The 18,442-nt window shown below is 40.0% G+C and overlaps 1 protein-coding gene and 1 long non-coding RNA gene across 8 annotated transcripts in view; one reads left to right on the top strand and one right to left on the bottom strand.

Annotated features, from left to right (window-relative positions):
• zeb2b (zinc finger E-box binding homeobox 2b) overlaps window positions 1–13,984 on the top strand; it is a 100,329-nt gene extending 86,345 nt beyond the window's left edge. For 5 of the 7 annotated variants that reach the window (XM_085397557.1, XM_085397559.1, XM_085397553.1 and 2 more), the window contains 4 exons: window positions 2,940–3,048; window positions 5,318–7,320; window positions 10,035–10,215; window positions 11,774–13,984. In XM_085397557.1, coding sequence (XP_085253683.1) covers window positions 2,940–3,048; window positions 5,318–7,320; window positions 10,035–10,215; window positions 11,774–12,348 — 2,868 coding nt within the window. In that variant the 3' untranslated portion in view covers window positions 12,349–13,984. The remainder of the gene's footprint in view (window positions 1–2,939; window positions 3,049–5,317; window positions 7,321–10,034; window positions 10,216–11,773) is intronic. The other 2 variants (XM_085397560.1, XM_085397556.1) reach the window with 1 other exon arrangement.
• LOC146642076 (uncharacterized) lies at window positions 3,388–4,127 on the bottom strand. The gene is made up of 3 exons (XR_014909544.1): window positions 4,055–4,127; window positions 3,749–3,980; window positions 3,388–3,527 (listed from the first exon to the last, which is right to left on the bottom strand). It is a non-coding gene; the product is annotated as an uncharacterized LOC146642076 (long non-coding RNA).
• Window positions 13,985–18,442: the final 4,458 nt, after the last annotated feature.

Below are 18,442 nucleotides of genomic sequence, written 5' to 3'. Positions count from 1 at the left end.
AAACTGTATCGTATTATGAGTTAATGACACTTCAGCCAGCAATCCATTGATCCACCTATGAACAATCACTTGATGAAAGTAGGGACAAGAAACTCCCTTTTTCTCAGGAAGAGACCTCTAGCAGGCAGCTGTTTGGCCTTTAAAAAAAAAAAAAAAAAAAACAGAATTTTTTTTTCACTCAGACACCCTGAAATCATTGGCTAATAATTTGTAAAAATTTGTTAATTTATTATTTTTAACTACATAAATAATACAATTCTGTAATAGTTACATTCTGATTATATAACAAGCTATTAATGATTAATAAATGTTACCATTACTTTCCTAATTTTCTTAGCTCACCTATAAAACCACAGATTCAGTCAACCCTGATCTGAACAGCCTTCCCCAGCCTAATGTGAACCTAGACTACAAACAAAACCAAACAATGAGTAAGACAGGAAATGATGTTTAACCATCTATAAACACAAACTATTAAGTAGCAAATAATATTGTCATTTCGTGGTTTGTTAAAAGTAGAAAAACTGATGTAAATCTGTGTTGCAATGGTTATTGTAGACATGCCAGTAATCAGATTATGTATGGGTCTCAGTAAGAAACTTAGTTAAACATTTTATTAATAACTAATAGCAGTAATAACTTGGCGGATTGTAATAATAACTAGACTAATGTAGGGGGTCCAAAATGAATGTAATGTACTTGTCTGCCAAACTAAGTGAAAAATCAAGAATGAATTGGTCCTGGAGAGATACAAAGGTAACTACCAATTTATCGTTTATTACCAATGTTTATTATAAAATGTTAGACTTTTTTCTTTTACATACAGAGAAACTACAGCTCAAATGGGTCAGCCCCGTTTGGAGAAAAATAATCTGTCACGTCTCGGTGTCCAATTTTCTCTTGGACTTCCTCTGCTAGAAAAACCTTGTGATGCAAGTAGAGTTATAAAAAAAGAACTGAGCCATTCAGCCAATAACAGATGATATCATGTACTCTGATGCTTTGCGGTGTTCAGTCCCAGGTCGTGGGTGTTGTGTTGTGCTCTCTGAAGCGAGGATGACAGGCTCAGACTGTGGCTGATTTGATCAGATGTCAGCAGCCAGCACTTTCACCTGATCTACCAGCTGGGTGTAAACGTGAGCAGATGGGCCGGCCGACTGAGCCGCTGTCCCAATCCTCATATTACAATGCTGTTGCTGCTCCCCTCCGGAGTCCAGTCAATGGCCAAAGACTCCTATTCAAGCACCGTGGCTCCTTCTACAAAGCCGGTTATCTTGATTTGTAAATGAGCTGGATTGTTTAAGTGCTAATCCTCCAGATGAGATTGAGGTGATGTCTTACTCATTTTGATTCCTTTCCCTAGGTGGCGCTCTTGTTTTTTTTTTAGCCTGTCCTCTAATTATCGACACTGACAAACTCCACTGTTTGCTTATATTAGATGTACATTTGGCAATTAACAACAAGCCGAGCCGCAGTCAGATTAACATAAAGAGTAATGTTCTGATAGGTAAACATGTGCTGCTCCATTCTGTCTGCTATGTTTACAAGCGTTAATACTCCTCCTCCTCTTAAGCAATTAGCTGAAATATGACTAATTAGAGGTTATACATATGCAAACATCCAGTCCAATCCAGTCGGGCCCCCGCCCACAAACAGCAGTGGTGGCATTCACACAGACAACAAGCCATGAAGGAGAGACGGAGCGTTTTCGCCAGTGCCATTCACAATTATGAGCGCGGAGCAATTGTGTCTTATTAGCAGTGGTGGCGAGACTAAACTTTACCGGGCAGGGGTCCTCAGGGAGGGGGAAGTAAGAGGAAGGTGGTGGCGGTGGCGATGGAGGTGGGGGCGGAGGTAGCGAAGCAGCTGTTGCTGTTTGTTTATGCAACTCAGCAACATACGAGCGGTGGGGTCCCTCTCCGGCGCTTGGCGGGGCCTCGACTCTCCCTGCTTGATCTTTGAAGGTTGGGGCTGTTTGAACAATTCCTCCCAGTCCTCCCAGTGTCCTGCGCGCCACCATCTGTCTCCCCAGGAATGTGGGTAGAGTCAGCACACACCCCAGCATTTGTCAAGGCTGAACTGGGAGGAGGGAGTCGCTCTGCTTTTCCCCCTAGCAAGCTCAGAGAAAATGTGTCTCTCTCTCTTTTTTTCTTTTATCCATATTTACTAACCATTTAACATCCCTACCTCCCACTTGGAATTAATTGTTTTGTGAGTGACGAGCCAGGTTTACACACCCCGTGTTGTTGTTGCTGAGTATTATTATATTTTGATTTTTCTTTCCCTTTTTTTAAGAGAGGAAGGCTCTGTTTGAATTGCAAATGTGATGGATTGCAACTGATGTTTACCTTTTTTTTGAACAGCAAAATCAAGGCCGGGCCCATGTGCTGGCTTCTTTATCCCAAGATTATTAAAGAGACATTTGAGGGTTTTTTGTTTTTTTTTTTGGGGGGGGGGACCTAATTACTGCAACACATTTGCAGAGGGGAGGAAAGAAAAAAAAGTGAAATTCAGAGATGGTGTGAATACAGGTATGCTGGCGAGAGAGAGCTCACAGATGATTCTGAATACATTTTGGACTGATTAGACCCCAAATTAATGAAAAGTAGATCACATCGGCACCTCTAATGAAGGAGAAACGCTCTAAAAAAAGACTCTTTTCATTTATTCTATTTTCTGGGCTGCCAAATTCTAAAGGCAGGCCTCCTTTGGCTGTGCAGCCAGGAAATTAAAAGGTATGTGATTCTCTCTGTTATCGCCGCCGCTGCCTGTAGTTGCTCAATGGAGGTGGGAGTAGAAAGCCAAGATGCTTCATTTGCGACAGGAGCCATTTGGCTTGTAGCGTGAACTGAACTCTTACCCCCTCCATGTTTGTACATTTTTCTTTTTTTTAAATCTCTTTCTCTCTCTCTCGCTCTTTTTTTTTCTCTCTCTCACAGCACCAACTGCTCAACCAAGCAGCCGGCAACCGCAAGTTCAAATGCACCGAGTGCGGCAAGGCCTTCAAATACAAGCACCATCTGAAGGAACACCTCCGGATTCATAGCGGTGAGTTGCAGGAAGAACGCTGCCCTGCTCTTTGAAAGTTTGTGGCGAGACGAGGTTGGGATATAAAGTAAATACTCTTCAGTTTTAAAGAACGACAACGCCACCCTGGGAATTTCACCCAGAGAATACTGGAAATGACACTAAATCACCAAAAAGGCACTTAGGTTCGCTATACTCAATCCAGAGACGAGGTTCAATAATAAACAAATTGACAATTTATTGGTAATTATTTAAAACACCGAATAAAAACATAATCATAAATATTCAAATACAAATATGCTTAAAAAGGTATTCAGAGCTGAGGCTTACCAGTGGAGGGGCAGGGATGCCACACACAACTAAAGAAAGAAAACACACCAAAACACAAGTGCAACACACTATCACACACTCACACTAATAAACTAGACAAGGCAGGTGTGTACACTCAAGGGATCCCACCACCAAGGCACCCTAGTCTCCTCCACGTCGGCACTCCGCATCTGAATAAAAGAAACAAAGAAAATGTTTAATATATTACAACAAACTAATGTGTAGCACCGGGGGATAACCCAACTGCAGGACCACACTGGTGATCTACAGCTAGAAAAAGGGCCTCCCACCAGTGGTGTAACAGAAAATCCAAACTACAAATCAAAAAGCAATAAAACAACATACAATCTGAATAAAACTCTAAAATCTGGAGCAAACGGAATCGCCGTACTGCTCCAACTTGCCGTCCACACGACGATAAGTTAACAGTCAATCAATATGCACGCCAGCTGACTCCGATAACCGGCATGCATATGGCCGTTGTCCACGCCGACGTCCACTGTAAAAGCTGACAGCAGCAGGGAAAGAATTCTCACAACGGGAACAGACGGTAAAAGCACAGCAAGGCAAAACAGCAGCACTTCAGTTCGCGTAGCTTGGCGCAAAACTAAGGCCCACACTTCCTGCGAAACATAATAAATAATTACTATAAAAGAACAATAGAAGGCAGAGAGCGTAACAAAAGTTGATTACGTACCAAATAAGCCGGGTCACAGAACGTAAGCAGAATAGCTCAGAGGAGGCTTCTATAGCTACGACCAGCCGCGATGGAGGCTTCAGAAGAATAACCCACAAATGATCTCCACCACACCGAGGGGAAGTCAGGTGACCAAAAAGGAGATCACAGGCAAGTGACGCAGAGACACTCAAATGGCCACTATTTATACCAGCGCCCCCTAATGGGCCAGGCTGAAAGTGGGTTGGACCGAAGGATAACATTCATCCTGCCACATTCTCATAACGGTGATTTAAGGATCCACAGATATTCCTTTTGGTTTATTTTGGACACTCGTCGGCTGTTAATGGACACTGAAGTCCTCGGGGTGTGCAATATTTGCTTATGTGTGTGAAGCTTTTAAATTGAATTGAATTTATTTGTTTACTTGTTGCAAACTTTCCTTTTTATCAGCCTTAAACAAAGAGTATTTTGTTGCAGAGTTCAGATGTGTACATTAAACTTACTTCAAAACTTCATGTACTGTGGAGCTGTTATTCTGGTAATACAAGCATGAAACAAATAGTATCCTTACCTAGGAAGCCCTATTGCTCAACTATAATTTATTATTTTATATAATTTAATTTAATTTTAATGCAGTTTTTTCAGATTATATTGACTTTAGGTTCAAAGCAAAACATGAAGAATTAAATAACTTTTACATTTTCTTAACAGTGCCCCAACTCTTAAGGAATTTGTTTTTTCAATTAATTCCTACAGTTTATTGGATGGGAGCCTTTTTCCCTACAAATAAAATCAAATAAAAATAATTTCATGTCCATCACACTTGTTTGAACATGCTTAAAATGTCCAAAACAAAAGTAGTCAGTGAGGTTTCCATGCCTTTGTGTTTAGTGTCTTTGTGTGCTCACTGAGCTGAGCAGAAAATGTTAAAGCTAATAAATGTTAAAGAATGGTTTACTTTCACTCAAAACATGTAAGTACAAAAAAAGAGCAAAGATCTCTAAACCAATTCAGTTTGGCAGAAAATAAAGAAAACACAGACACTATACTGGAAGATTACCGGCTCTAGCGCATATCGCACATCTTGGCACAATTCAGTTAATTTCAATTCTGTTTTATTTACATAGCACCAGTTCACAGCAACAGCCACCTCAAGGCATTTTATATTGTAAAGTATAGACCGTAAAATAATATGAGAGAAAAAGCAAAATTGCATGACCCCCCTTTGAGCCAATTGGTTGTTTACTGGTCTTGGCTAACCATCTATATTTCTTGTTTCAGGTGAAAAACCTTATGAGTGCCCCAACTGCAAGAAGCGCTTCTCTCACTCGGGCTCCTACAGTTCCCACATCAGCAGCAAAAAGTGTATTGGCTTGATTGCAGTCAATGGCAGGATGCGCAGCAACATGAAGACAGGCTCCTCCCCTACCTCTGCCTCCGCCTCCCCCACTAACACTGCCATCACCCAGCTGCGACAAAAGCTTGAGAACGGAAAGCCACTCAGCCTCGCCGAGCACAACAACCACCTGAACATCAAGACGGAGCCGCTGGACTTCGACTACAAGCTGATGATGGCTTCTCATGGATTTGCCGCTCCTGGGCCTTTCATGAATGGAGGAGTGGGGGGAAACAGCCCACTTGGGATCCACCACAGCTCGGCCCAGAGCCCCTTGCAGCATCTTGGGATGGCCGGACTTGAAGCGCAGCTCCTGAGCTACCCGGGTCCACTGGGGAATAACCTGAGCGAAGTACAGAAGGTTCTCCAGATCGTGGACAACACTGTGTGCAGGCAGAAAATGGACTGCAAGCCAGAAGAGCTCTCCAAGCTCAAAGCCCACATGAAGGAGCTGGGATCCCAGATAGAGGAGCAGAAACAAGCGCTGACAACGGCTCAGGTCGGTCTTCCACTTGTCAATCACAATGGCGCCACCAAAAGCATCATCGACTACACATTAGAAAAAGTGAACGAAGCCAAAGCCTGCCTCCAGAGCTTGACTACAGACTCAAAGAGACAGATTAGCAATATCAAACGAGAGAAACCCAACCACATGCTTGAAGGAGGTGTGGATGAGAAGGTGCAGGAAAACAACATGTTTACACCTTACGCTTGCCAATACTGCAAAGAAACCTTCCCCGGGCCAATACCTTTGCATCAGCACGAACGCTACCTGTGTAAAATGAACGAGGAGATCAAAGCTGTGCTGCAGCCCAGTGAGAATTTGATGCCCAATAAACCAGGGATATTCATGGAGAAGAACACTCACTTACCCTCCTCCGTGTTGTCTGAGAAGGTACTCACTGGGCCTCTTAACCCTTACAGGGACCACATGTCTGTGTTGAAGGCATACTCTGCCATGAACATGGAGCCCAACTCGGAGGAGCTGCTCAAGATTTCCATAGCGGTCGGTCTTCCTCAGGAATTTGTCAAGGAGTGGTTTGAGCAGCGAAAGATGTACGAGTACGGCACTAACAGGACCCCACCACTAGAGCACAGGAACAACATGGATATGGTTGTCGGAACAAATAACCACCACACTCCACCAAAAGACTCTTTGGCAGCTAGGTCGCCACTGTCTCTAATCAAGCCTACTGACCGCATCACATCACCCTCCATAGCAGAGCTCCATAACAACGTGAACAACTGTGACAACTCGCTCAGACATTTGAAAAACCACCAGTTCAGCGGCAGCCAAACCAAACCCACAGGTGAAAAGTTGGACCACTCCCGCAGCAACACCCCTTCCCCGCTAAATCTGTCCTCCACTTCTTCCAAAAACTCTCACAGCAGCTCCTACACTCCAAACAGCTTGACTTCAGAAGACCTGCAGGCTGAGCCGCTGGACCTGTCTCTGCCGAGACTCATGAAGGAACCCAAGCATGCACTGACTGTCAAAAGCAGACCTAAAGTCAACAGTATTACCATTGACCATAACAGCATCCCTTCTCCCCGAGAGCACTTCGAAGAGCCTTTGAACTTGGCCTATCTCAAAAAGGATTTCTCAGGCTCTACCAACAATGGAAACTTAGAAAAAAGCACTAGCCCCATCTTCGGCATTAACCCGTTTGCGGCCAAACCCTTGTACACGTCGCTTCCACCTCAGAGCGCTTTCCCACCCGCCACATTCATGCCCCCGATGCAGGCCAGCATACCAGGTCTTAGGCCCTATCCGGGCATGGATCAAATGGGCTTCCTACCACACATGGCCTACACTTATGCAGCAGGGGCAGCTACCCTTGCCGAGATGCAGCAGAGGAGAAAGTACCAGCGGAAACCAGGTTTCCAGGTAAATAAGCCACCTGTGGTTTTGTGAAAGCCCCAGGCTCACTCAGATTCTCTGAAATGATCTGAACTCATTTCTGTACTAATTAAAAAACCACTCAGGAGTTAGGAGAGTGAAACGCTCACCTGAGGTAGACTGAACTGGCATAGGCGATGGAGATAAACAGCTGTGACACAACCCCGGGGTGGAAAAAGTGAGGCGTCATTAGTGGGAGGAAAGGAGGGCCTGTGCAGCCTGTGTTCAGCTGTTTTAGCAGTAATATCATTCAGTGATGAAAAAGAAAAAGCTTTGAGGATTGCTTCTACTTCCTTGACTTCATTTTAACTGGATTATCTCATCCCGTCTTAATGAGCCTCCAGCCCTTCTACCAGAGTTTCATTTGCAGATTTATGAATGTTAGTGGTGTTTTAATTTTTACCCTCAAAAAAACACTGGCACAAAATATCAAACAGCATCAGGTTAAAATATATGACAGGACCCATATTGGCCCTAAAGTTTAATCTCGTTAAAGCTCTAATTGTTACCACTCTGCACAGTAAATTTTACCCGCTGGAGTACATTAATGCTCTCGACTCCAGTCCTCCTCCAGAGCTGGCCTGAACTCACATATTTTGTTATTAAATATGGGTGAAAGGCCTTTGTAAAAATGACAAAGGTGAGCCCCGGAGCTGTGCACTTCTCTGAAATTTCCCATTGCAACTTTGCTGCATTTTAAAGAGAGCCAAAGCCAAAATGAGCTTCTACATGTGGATTAATAATGCACAGTCTCCATGTTCATTACCAGTGAATGCTGAAGGCTGTTTAACATAGAGGGAGCCATTTTGATGAAAAAAAGTATTAATAATGTTTCCTATTCTAAGTTATTAAATTAGATTTTAAAAATACAGCTACAGGCGTTTAGTTCAAATTGATTGCAGAGTGATAGTGGTCCCTTCTTAAAACACAGTGCAGTGCTGTCCCCACATTATCACACACATATTCATTAAGGAAAGCTTCAGTGGCTCAATATTGGCCATTAAGGTGCACCTTCTGATTTTAATCATTATATGAGTTTGCAATGTCAAGAATGGCTCACTGTGCCTCCTCTAATGTTATAATATTGTTCTCCATCAATTCATATTTAAGACTAATCTTCATCATAAAAGAGAATTTTAAAGGAATGTGCAGAATTAACGCTCGTGTACAAAATTAGACCACACTGAATACACCATTATAGCGGTGTTTCATAATGAGGAGACTGTCAGTTATAGATGGGTGATATTACTGCAGAGCTGAAAGTTTTATAAGAAATAAACGCCGGTATGTGCTGGTAATCAAAAATGCATGAGAACATGTAGCGTTGTGTGATTGTTTGGGAGGAACGCTTCAGTGTAATGATCCTATGTGGACAAATGGTGTCTGGCTAGATATTTTTATGATCTTTCACCAGCTATTGTTTAAAGAAAAGAGGATATTCACAACTAAATAACTTCCTTTTTTTGCGTTGATCTTCTGGACTTTCCTTTAAAATTTAACAGTTAGTTTAGAAATTAGCATGCTATCAGTAACTTTATATTAATGTAATATGAAGCAGTTATGACCTAAACTCACAAAAATCAGCTAATAATGTAAATCAATGTAATTTAAAATAATATAAGTATCAAGTATGAGCTTTTCCACCAATGTAGATTGAGCTACAAAGTGTTTGTAGTTTTGCTAAATGACACTCTCAAAGCATACTAATTAGCTAACAAACACTTAGCTGTTAATATAGCAATTAGCATGACACCTAATTGCTAACTTTTTGTCAAACTTCATACAATTTTTCAAGATATATCATAGCAAACCTAAATATAAGAAATTGCAACTAAAATTATAAACATTAGCTTTCTCTCAAATTAGTATTAGGAGTTAATAAACCGGCACATGAACACAGGCACCTTATTTTTCCTTAATTTAGTTATAATTAACTGTCACCTTAAATGATTATATAGCTTGAAAATGTAACTACTAGTACAAGGTTGTTTTTCTAGCAAGACAAAGTTAGCAGGAAAAATAAACTTTAGCATTTCTAACATACATATTCTAAAAAAATAAACAACTAATAAACTTTTTTCACATTTAAAAAAGTATACACTGCTTATAAAGAGCTTATAGGTTTTATAGCTTTATAGATAAAATAAACTCCACTTTTCATTAAAACCAGATAGTGGGTTAACAAATATTAGCTTTTTTGCTACAGCGGCTTAAGGTAAATACCCTTCTAAAGGGGTTAAAAACTCCCAGCAGCTCAGAAAATATTTATTGTGTTTGCTAAAAAAAAATTTGTCACACCTTTTGAGATTATAACACGAACGCTCTTTGAGCAATGTGTAGCATTTTGATATTTACTCTTAATTTACAGTTAGCTTAGCAATTTACACTTCAGAAAAGGGTGTCTTCTGGTTAAACATAACTATAAATAAATAAATTTTTGTTTGAGTCACATTAAGAACATAAACTCATAATTTAAGTAAAAATTTAAAGGGATTACATGTGGAATAATGTCAGCAACAGATATTAGCAACATTTACATGAAGCTAGCTTAAGCTAGAGTCATGTTATTTGCCACACACACAGTGACCACCTCACTGTTTTCTCACTTTTAAAAGAATATACAACATCTCATCATCACACTAAATTCATTATTGTGTTATCCTTTCTCCCTTTTTTTTGTTTGTGATTTTTTTTCTTTTTAGGGGGACCTGCTCGACGGTACACCAGATTACATGTCAGGGCTGGACGACATGACAGACCCCGACTCCTGTCTGTCGCGGAAGAAGATTAAGAAGACCGAAAGTGGTATGTACGCGTGTGACTTGTGCGACAAAACATTCCAGAAGAGCAGTTCCCTTCTAAGACACAAATATGAACACACAGGTATATACTGTTCTAGACCCTTATTTTAAACCCCATGCTTTTTTTATGTTTTAAATGTTTGTGTTGCCAAATCCTATCAGTATGAATATATTTTAATATATATAAATATTTTTTTATGTTATCCCCCTTTTCCCTCCTTCTTTCCTTCTCTGTTTAACCCTTAAGTTGTATATATGTAAACCCACACCTAACTTGCTTCTTCATTGACAGGGTTGAAATCCAGCGAATGAGTAAAGGCTTTGTGTGTTCTTTTTCTGTAATTTTGCAGGTATAGGCAGGATTGTACCATTTATTTCCCAATCATGTCTTCCTGTATGAACCACTTTGCTATCTTTAAAGACACACATCAATTCACCTAGATATGTAAAGCCAGCAAAAGGCCCCCTAATGCCTTTATCGGCCCTATTATTGACGATAGATCACATCAGCGGAGTAGTGCTTAGAAGCTTCAGAGCACCGATAACAAGTCTTTCATTATAGTTATTATACAGAGATCCTCTTTCACCAAGTTGCATCATTTATTTTATCCACTATCTGTAGAGAAGCGCTCTGTGCTTTACGCAGCCTTCGTGTTATCTGGTTGGACATAAAAGGGAGGGAGGCTCCACCGTCAGATCTCCTCTTCATTTAAAAGAGAAAATATGGGGTGGGGCGCGAGGATGCGTTATCTCCACTCCTGATGCGTCGCTGTGTGTTTTTAACAATATCGTGCCAGATGTTGGACCTGGAGTGCAGTTTCGGAGCTGTCAGAGGGGGGAGTCATGTGATTTGTGCGAGGCAGGAAGCCATATTTCCACACGTGGTGAGCAGCAGTTAGGGAAATGCCAAAATTAGAGGCTTCTTTGTAGCTTTTTAAAAAGAATCCAGGTATATTTTAGGTGAAGGAGTGTGGGGAAAAAGTGCCATTTAGCCAACCATAAAACTATCTCACCCTGCACTCTTGGACAGCTCGGGTTTCTCATTTTGAGCCTTGGCATCTGAGCCGCGCCGTCATATTTGGTAGGGAAGGAGCTCCAGCTCAAAACCTAATATAGTCCCAGGCCTCGCCATGAACTCGAATTGCAATTGGAGATGAGCAGGGTTACCCCTCGGAGCCTTCCCCGCCCCACAGCCCCATCTCGGGTTTGTTTACCCCTTTGTCGCCTTCTCTGTTTGTTTGCTTTTGCAGTAGTTTATTTATGTTGCATTCATCAGTGTGGCACGCAGGGCCTAAAATAAGTAGTTGCGGTTGAGTTTCTGCATGCTTCAACCACAGGAGGGGAATTTCCATAATGTAGGCCTGTGAATGCGAGCACGCTTTTCTCATCGTGCTCCCAATTTGAATAAACAAATAGCCCAAAGTCGTAAGTTGGATTTAATGCTCGGTGATGTCATTTTTACTCCATGCCATCCAGTTCATCAGAGTTTTTCCTCAATATTTTGCTTTGATTCTGACTTGTGTGTGTGTGTGTGTGTGTGTGTGTGTGTGTGTGTGTGTGTGTGTGTGTGTTTGATTTGCTGTGGCTGCAGGACGCCTCTCACGTCCCTTTCGTTTTTTCTCTGCTTTGTGTCTCTGCAGGCAAGAGGCCGCACCAGTGCCAGATCTGCAAGAAAGCCTTCAAACACAAACACCATCTCATCGAGCACTCCAGACTGCACTCGGGGGAGAAACCTTACCAATGCGACAAGTGCGGGAAGAGGTTCTCGCACTCGGGCTCATACTCGCAGCACATGAACCACCGCTACTCCTACTGCAAGCGTGAGGCCGAGGAGCGGGAGGCCGCAGAGAGGGAGGCCCGCGAGAAGGGCCACCTGGAGCCCACCGAGCTGCTCATGAGCAGGGCGTACTTGCAGGGCATGACTCCTCAGGGTTACCCAGAGCTGGCGGAGCGAGAGGCTATTCTGAGGCATGACGTGGTGAACGGAGGGATCAGAGATGCAGGGCGAAAGGAAGTGGATGGAACGTACGCAAAGATTGGACGGAGGGACGACGAGTTTGAGGAGGAGGAGGAGGAGAGCAAGAGCATGGACACGGACCCGGACACGTTGAGGGACGAGGAGGAGAACGGAGAGCACTCGATGGACGATAGCTCGCTGGACGGCAAAACGGAAACCAAATCGGATCACGAGGACGCGATGGAGGATGGCGTGTAATCGGCGGCGACACTTCAGAAGCTTCCCATCTTTAGAAGTTTAAAAAAAGAAAAACTAATGAAAAAAAAAAACAAAAGAAAAGAAAAGAAAAAAAGTTTTTAAGTTTCTCTCTTTTCGGTTCAAGTATTCTTACCTGCTCGGTTTAAAACGCCGTGTTTTAAGCTGTACGTGCACGTGCCTGAAGCTTCCGGGAAGCTTGACGGACTCCTCAACGTGGACTCAAATATCAATCCGGAAGAGGAGGAGGAGGAAGAAGGAGGCATTGAAGGGGGAAGGGGGAGGCTTGGGTTTGTGAAATAAGCTGCATTATGCAAACCGAACAATGAATAAATGAATACATTTCAAAAAATGTACAGTACTAAGGCCTAAAAATATGTGTGGTGCTAACCTCCTCAAATAAAAACCCCTGTGTTCCATAGTATTTATAGCACAACTAGTGACTTGTACAAATTGCACTCCGCTTCTATAATCATGAACAAAAATAATAAAAAGTATTGCCTATGTATATATTTATACAGTGTTGGAAAAAGAGCAGTAGTATCTGCACTACTACAGTCCTTCAGTATTACCTTTGTTATCACCAACCTACCTACGGTGTCGTCTTTAGTTTTCATCTCCAGCCACACTGTTTTAGGCCTCTTGAATCAAATGAAGGAATTAAAATTCAAAGACTGTGTGAAGGAGCTTTCCCCCCCCGTTTATTTTTTTGTTTGTTTCTTTATTATTTTTTTTAAAAGAGACCTTCATTTTAAGGGAAAATACAGTTTTACGGACAGATGTTGTTTTTTGGGGAGGGTCAAAAAAAAAAATGAAGGACGAAGCCTTTGTAAGGTGTTTTTGATAAGAAAAAAGAAGCCTTATATGCAAACCTTTTAACCTGTGTGTTTTCTGCAAGTGCCACCCTCGTATTGTGTAAAAGGAAGGTTACTTTTTTTCACCAGCTTCAGTATTGATGAAATGGTTCACCGTTGTTCTTTGAAGCACCCGTGTCAGTATTATAGGCAGCAGTTCCTTAGTTTACATTATGTTGTGCAATGTTTTCTCACCTCTTTTCTTTGTCAGTATTACACCAAACCATTTTTTCTTCTTTTTTTTTTGAAAACAACAAATTGCATTTCATTTATTTGTAGGTTGAAAAGAAAACATTATTTATGTGGCCCATTTTATATTTCCTAATTTTATTTATTTCATACTGTTGTGTACAGTACTATAGTTCTTCAATATATAGATATATTTTAGTAAAAAGGAACATGGTGTCGATCATAGGGGCAAATTTTACGTAAAGAGAGCATTTATTGTGTTTTGAAACATTGTGAAATGCGAAGTTTAATCTTATTTTATTTTTATTTTTTTTTCCTTTATTTTCCAGCTACTGGAAAATTCCAAATTTGGGAACTTTTATACAATTGTGAAAACACTGTATTTTCGACTGAAAAATTCCACTTTCTTCATCTTTGTTTCTTTTTTTAAGCTAAAAAAAATGAAGAGGGACTGTTAAATACTATGTATGATATCATGACTGAAGAAGAATCTTTCCTGAAATGTCTTTGTAAAAGTATTATTGAATTCTTAATTTGTAATTTCTCTTGAAAATGACCCTGCTCGAATAAAAGTAGCCAAATTACAGAGTACCAAACCCTCGGGGCTTCGTGTTTGTTCACAAACGGTGAGGTGTGCTTGGCTTCGTCACAATGAACTCTTTCTTTTCAGATGGATTAAAGTCAACTGAGCCCAGCCCTCCTGCTGATTATCACTATTTTAAGATGAGAAAACAACATAAATGCCACGACCAAAGTTTTAAACAATAAAGCCAAAAATATTCTGTATTAGTTTCTTAGTAAATCACATTAAATGACTAAAACTTGGATTCCAGTCACTGGAATGTGTGAATGTGAATCAATCTGCCAATGAAAATAGTCTCATCCTGTTTTTACTGAATTTGCTGAAATGTGCTGTGTCCAGCTGTTCTGGAAGTGTTCTTTTACAGGTTAAAAAATGCTGTACATATAAAACAAATTATTAATTTAGACAAGAAAACACAAAGTGAAGCTTTTTAAAACCTCTAAAAAATATTAAAATCATATTTGGAAGCTTTTCTTTTGAAACAAATGACATTTTAACGCTTTAATTAAAGCATCTTGAGCAAATTGCTGTAAGCAGATAACATACTTATGTAGCTGTCAGCAGGTTTAAGAATCAAAATGATTTGCTTTGTTTCACTGAGTTACTCCCGCTGATTGGAGGACCAAATGTACACCAGAGCAAACCTACGACTACTACTTATTTAAAGGCTGGTTTAAGGCAAGAAAACACAAGGCGAAGACACATTTAAAGGTTTTTAAAGCATATTTGAAGCTTTTATTTTGACGCATGACAATTTTGATAAGCTCCTTGTTGTTTCACTGAATTGATCCGACTAACTGAAGGATCTAACATGCACCGATCCAACTTATCCCTGATAATTCTAAATAAATACACCACCTCCGCTTAATAACTGATTAAAAGCTACTACAAGAAAACTCAAGACACATTTAAAGGATTTAAAACCCTTAAAGGTTTTATTTAAAGCTCGTTTTGAAGTATGAGATTGTATGATAATATTTAATAGTTCATAATAAACCCCCCTCTTCCTCCCGTTATAGTGAAGCAGCTGAGAAGCTACAGTGATGACAGTAATAAAAATGCTGCATGTATCATTCAATATCAACACTGATTATTGAAAAAGCACGAATAGTTTAAATAAAAACACATTTGGAAGTTTTTGTATTAAAGTATTAAAATATGGTGTTTATTGAGCCTTTAACTATATTCTTTATATTGCTTTCAGCTAGAATAGATGTGTGATTTAAAGGCATCTTTTGCTGTTTCTCCACATTTTTGAAGTAAAGGGTAGTTCTATATATTCTATATGTGATTTTCAATTAAAAACCAATATTAAAAAAAAACAAGCAAATGCAACTGCATTCCCAGATTACTTTAAAGGCTTCACAAAACTGTCAAAATCAGTGAAATAACACTAGATAAAAAGAGCAGAAGCTTTTAAATGTAAAGAAACTTTTTTGTGATTTTTATTTTGAAGTATGACAACATAACATTAAAGCACCTTCAGCTGATCTGAGTTGCTGAAAGTACATTTAGGGAAGAAAGTATCATCTTTAGGTTAGGTTCAACTATCTGAGATCCTGGGACCTGCGATTTTTATGGTTTTGTGAGGATTATTTCAAATATAAAATGTTAGGAGCTGATGACTAAAATTTTCTGCTGCTTTTGTTCTACCAGCATTAAACAATAAATGTCATTCAGATTTAAAAGTGTCACATTGGACATGAAACATGTGACCTCGATTTTTTATAAAGTTTCACAGTGAAACATCTCTAAAAATTGAACATTTTTATAACAGCTAGTGAAAAAAAAAGGAACTTTCTGCCTTTTAATTGTTTATCTATCAATTGTTTACTTCAGTGTAGTCTGAATGGACATGAAGGAAGTGTTTATAAGAAGATAAAAGTTGTAAAACCTTAGAAAATAGAGTAAAAATTTAAAATTTATCCCATTTTCCAAAGCCTTTGCTGGGCTGACTCTGGCCCCCAGGCCTTATTTTTGACACCTGGGGTTTAAACCCTATCAAACTGATAATATCCAACAGAAAGACCAAAAAACTACTAATAATGAAATTCACTGCCTACAGAATAACACATGTATTAATCTGCTACTGAAAATAGTACTTATAAATAGTCCAAATGCACTACTTCATTTTGATTAAGTGTAAACTACAGTGATCAGCTGTTTTGGTAAATGACTAAACTTTTTCTTTGATGAAACTGTGTGTTTTTACCTGACTTATTCAATTAATATTTATTTGTCTGCACAAGACAGCATTTATTTTTAATGGAGACAATGGACGGGGTTAATCAGAAGCTCTTTTAAAGCTTCTTGAATGTGTGTGAGTATATAAAAGTTGTGAAATTACATAATCTTCTATTAATTATACGTTCTTGATTGTCAAAACTTGAGCAATCCTGCAATCTGCTTGAACAATTAAAGTACAAGTTTGTGAAATTGTGTGTCCAAATCAGAGCTGCCAACAAATTTTAACTGTCTTAATGTGGTTCGTTAGCCGAGGGTTCATTGCAGGGTGGTCTTCCTTGTCACCTAATAAGTGAAAGATCCTGGTTTGATCCAGGAAGAGAGATGCAAATCCCTTTGGGACTGCGTCTGGAATGATATCTCGTGTTAAAAAAATTTACATTTAAAAACCTGCCAAATCAAATGTGTGGAGCTACCATTTTCCAACTAGGTTATTTCGTGTCTAGCATAAGAAATGGCTTTACCTTTTCAGGCACATTACAAAGATCTGTAAACAAGGATTGACTCAATTTCTCCTTTCAAAATAAAGCTACCAATTTCAAATTAAAGCATTTGCAAGTATCTATTCAACATTATAATTAAATATAACAAAAACAAACACTGCAATTATGGTTCAAGGATGCCAAATGTAAGCATTTGTTTCTTTTCTATCATGACATTAAAGATTTCTTGGGTTTGGACTTGTGGCGAGACTGAAGAAGACATCTGAAGGTTTCATGTTGAACCCGTGACCTGCATTTTTTCACCGTTTTCTGACATTTTTTTTCTCCCCTAACCAAAAATCAGCTCCTCATTTCCTGAATCTCTTTTTTTGAAACTTCCCTCTGCCCTGACAGGTGGACTCCATCGGAGGAGTCCTCTCCAGTGGAGAAGACGCTCGCTTCTATCATCCACTCACGCGGCGTTATGCAGATTAAAAGCAACATCAAAAGGCAGAGATAAAAGCGCCAAAGGTTGAGCGATGCCAAACATCAGAACGCGCTTTGCATATCTCGATTTTCCTATCGATCGGCACGCCATCGGATCATGCGCGGACCTTCTCGCAGATAAAAGAGGGGGTCTTAAATGATTAGCTGATGAATTTGATAATGTGCCGTGAACCGCCTGGACAATTACGCATGCGGAAAAATGAGCGGGTGAGGAGGGAATCCTCTGGAGTATATCACTATCATTAAGGGAGAAATTTTCAACCTTCCTCTACTTCTGCATTTTACATCTATTAGACTTGCATACAAGACTGCGTTCGCCACTCTCTAACTTTACAAGCCACTAATGGGGAAGGTCAAAGGTCGAGATGGGAGTGATGAAACATTCCTGCAACCCTAAAGTAAAGGAGGCAGAGAGTGAATTGGAAACAGAGGAAAGAAATGACAGGATTTCAACTTATTAGATGGTGTAGAGGAAAATAAAACAGGGAAAAGGTGCAAAAGGCAGAAGATGAGTTTTCCACTTCTGTTTACATTAGAATCTGCTGATTTCTGAAGTGTGTCTGCCATCCAGCTCCTGCGCGTTTCTTCCTTCTGTATGAATTCCCGCTGTCACTCTTAAATATTGACTGACACTGATGTTGATCCAGTCTACTCTTACATTTACTGATCAATACTGTCTCATACTATTAGCCCTGGGCCCAGAGGAGGACAGCTTTTAATTGCAATCAAGCTGCATGATGGTGCCCTGAATTGATTTTTTTTCTGTCTGTGTGTTTCTGTATGTTTGTGTGTGTGTGTTTTCTATAAATATGTTTTGACAGAAAATTGAAATTTGCTCCTTTAAAATTTTTAAGCTGCACATCACACAGAAAAAAATACATAAAACAAATAAATCAAAAATAAGAGAGGAAAATAATTCCAGTAGCTGCAGTCCCTCTAGCAGCCACTAGAGGCTGGCTCCTACAGTGAGTCTCTCCACATAGACTCCCATGTTAAAAGGTCCAACTTTACAGCAGAAATAAACACAATTATATAGGGTTATGAAAACAGTTTTAATCTCTATACCTGAAGCCCAAATTTGTGAAAACTGCACAGGTTTTGAGTTTTTTAATAACTTACCCATTTCAATTGTTTCAGGACTTAAAATTATGCAGTAGTAGGGGTGTGACCGTGGATGCCAACCACAGACAGTAAGAAGTAGAAGGTGGGAATGAAGATGACTGGACTACAGCAGTGAGTTTGATACCATGAGATGTAAAGAGTAGACAACAGCTAGAAAAGCAGGCAGCCCAGTGAGA

The sequence above is a fragment of the Rhamphochromis longiceps genome, linkage group LG23 (genome assembly GCF_057381845.1).
Source record: "Rhamphochromis longiceps isolate RC_006_pf linkage group LG23, R_longiceps_female_GT1.1, whole genome shotgun sequence".
Taxonomy (NCBI): domain Eukaryota; kingdom Metazoa; phylum Chordata; class Actinopteri; order Cichliformes; family Cichlidae; genus Rhamphochromis; species Rhamphochromis longiceps.
This window is presented reverse-complemented; position numbering and strand designations above follow the sequence as displayed.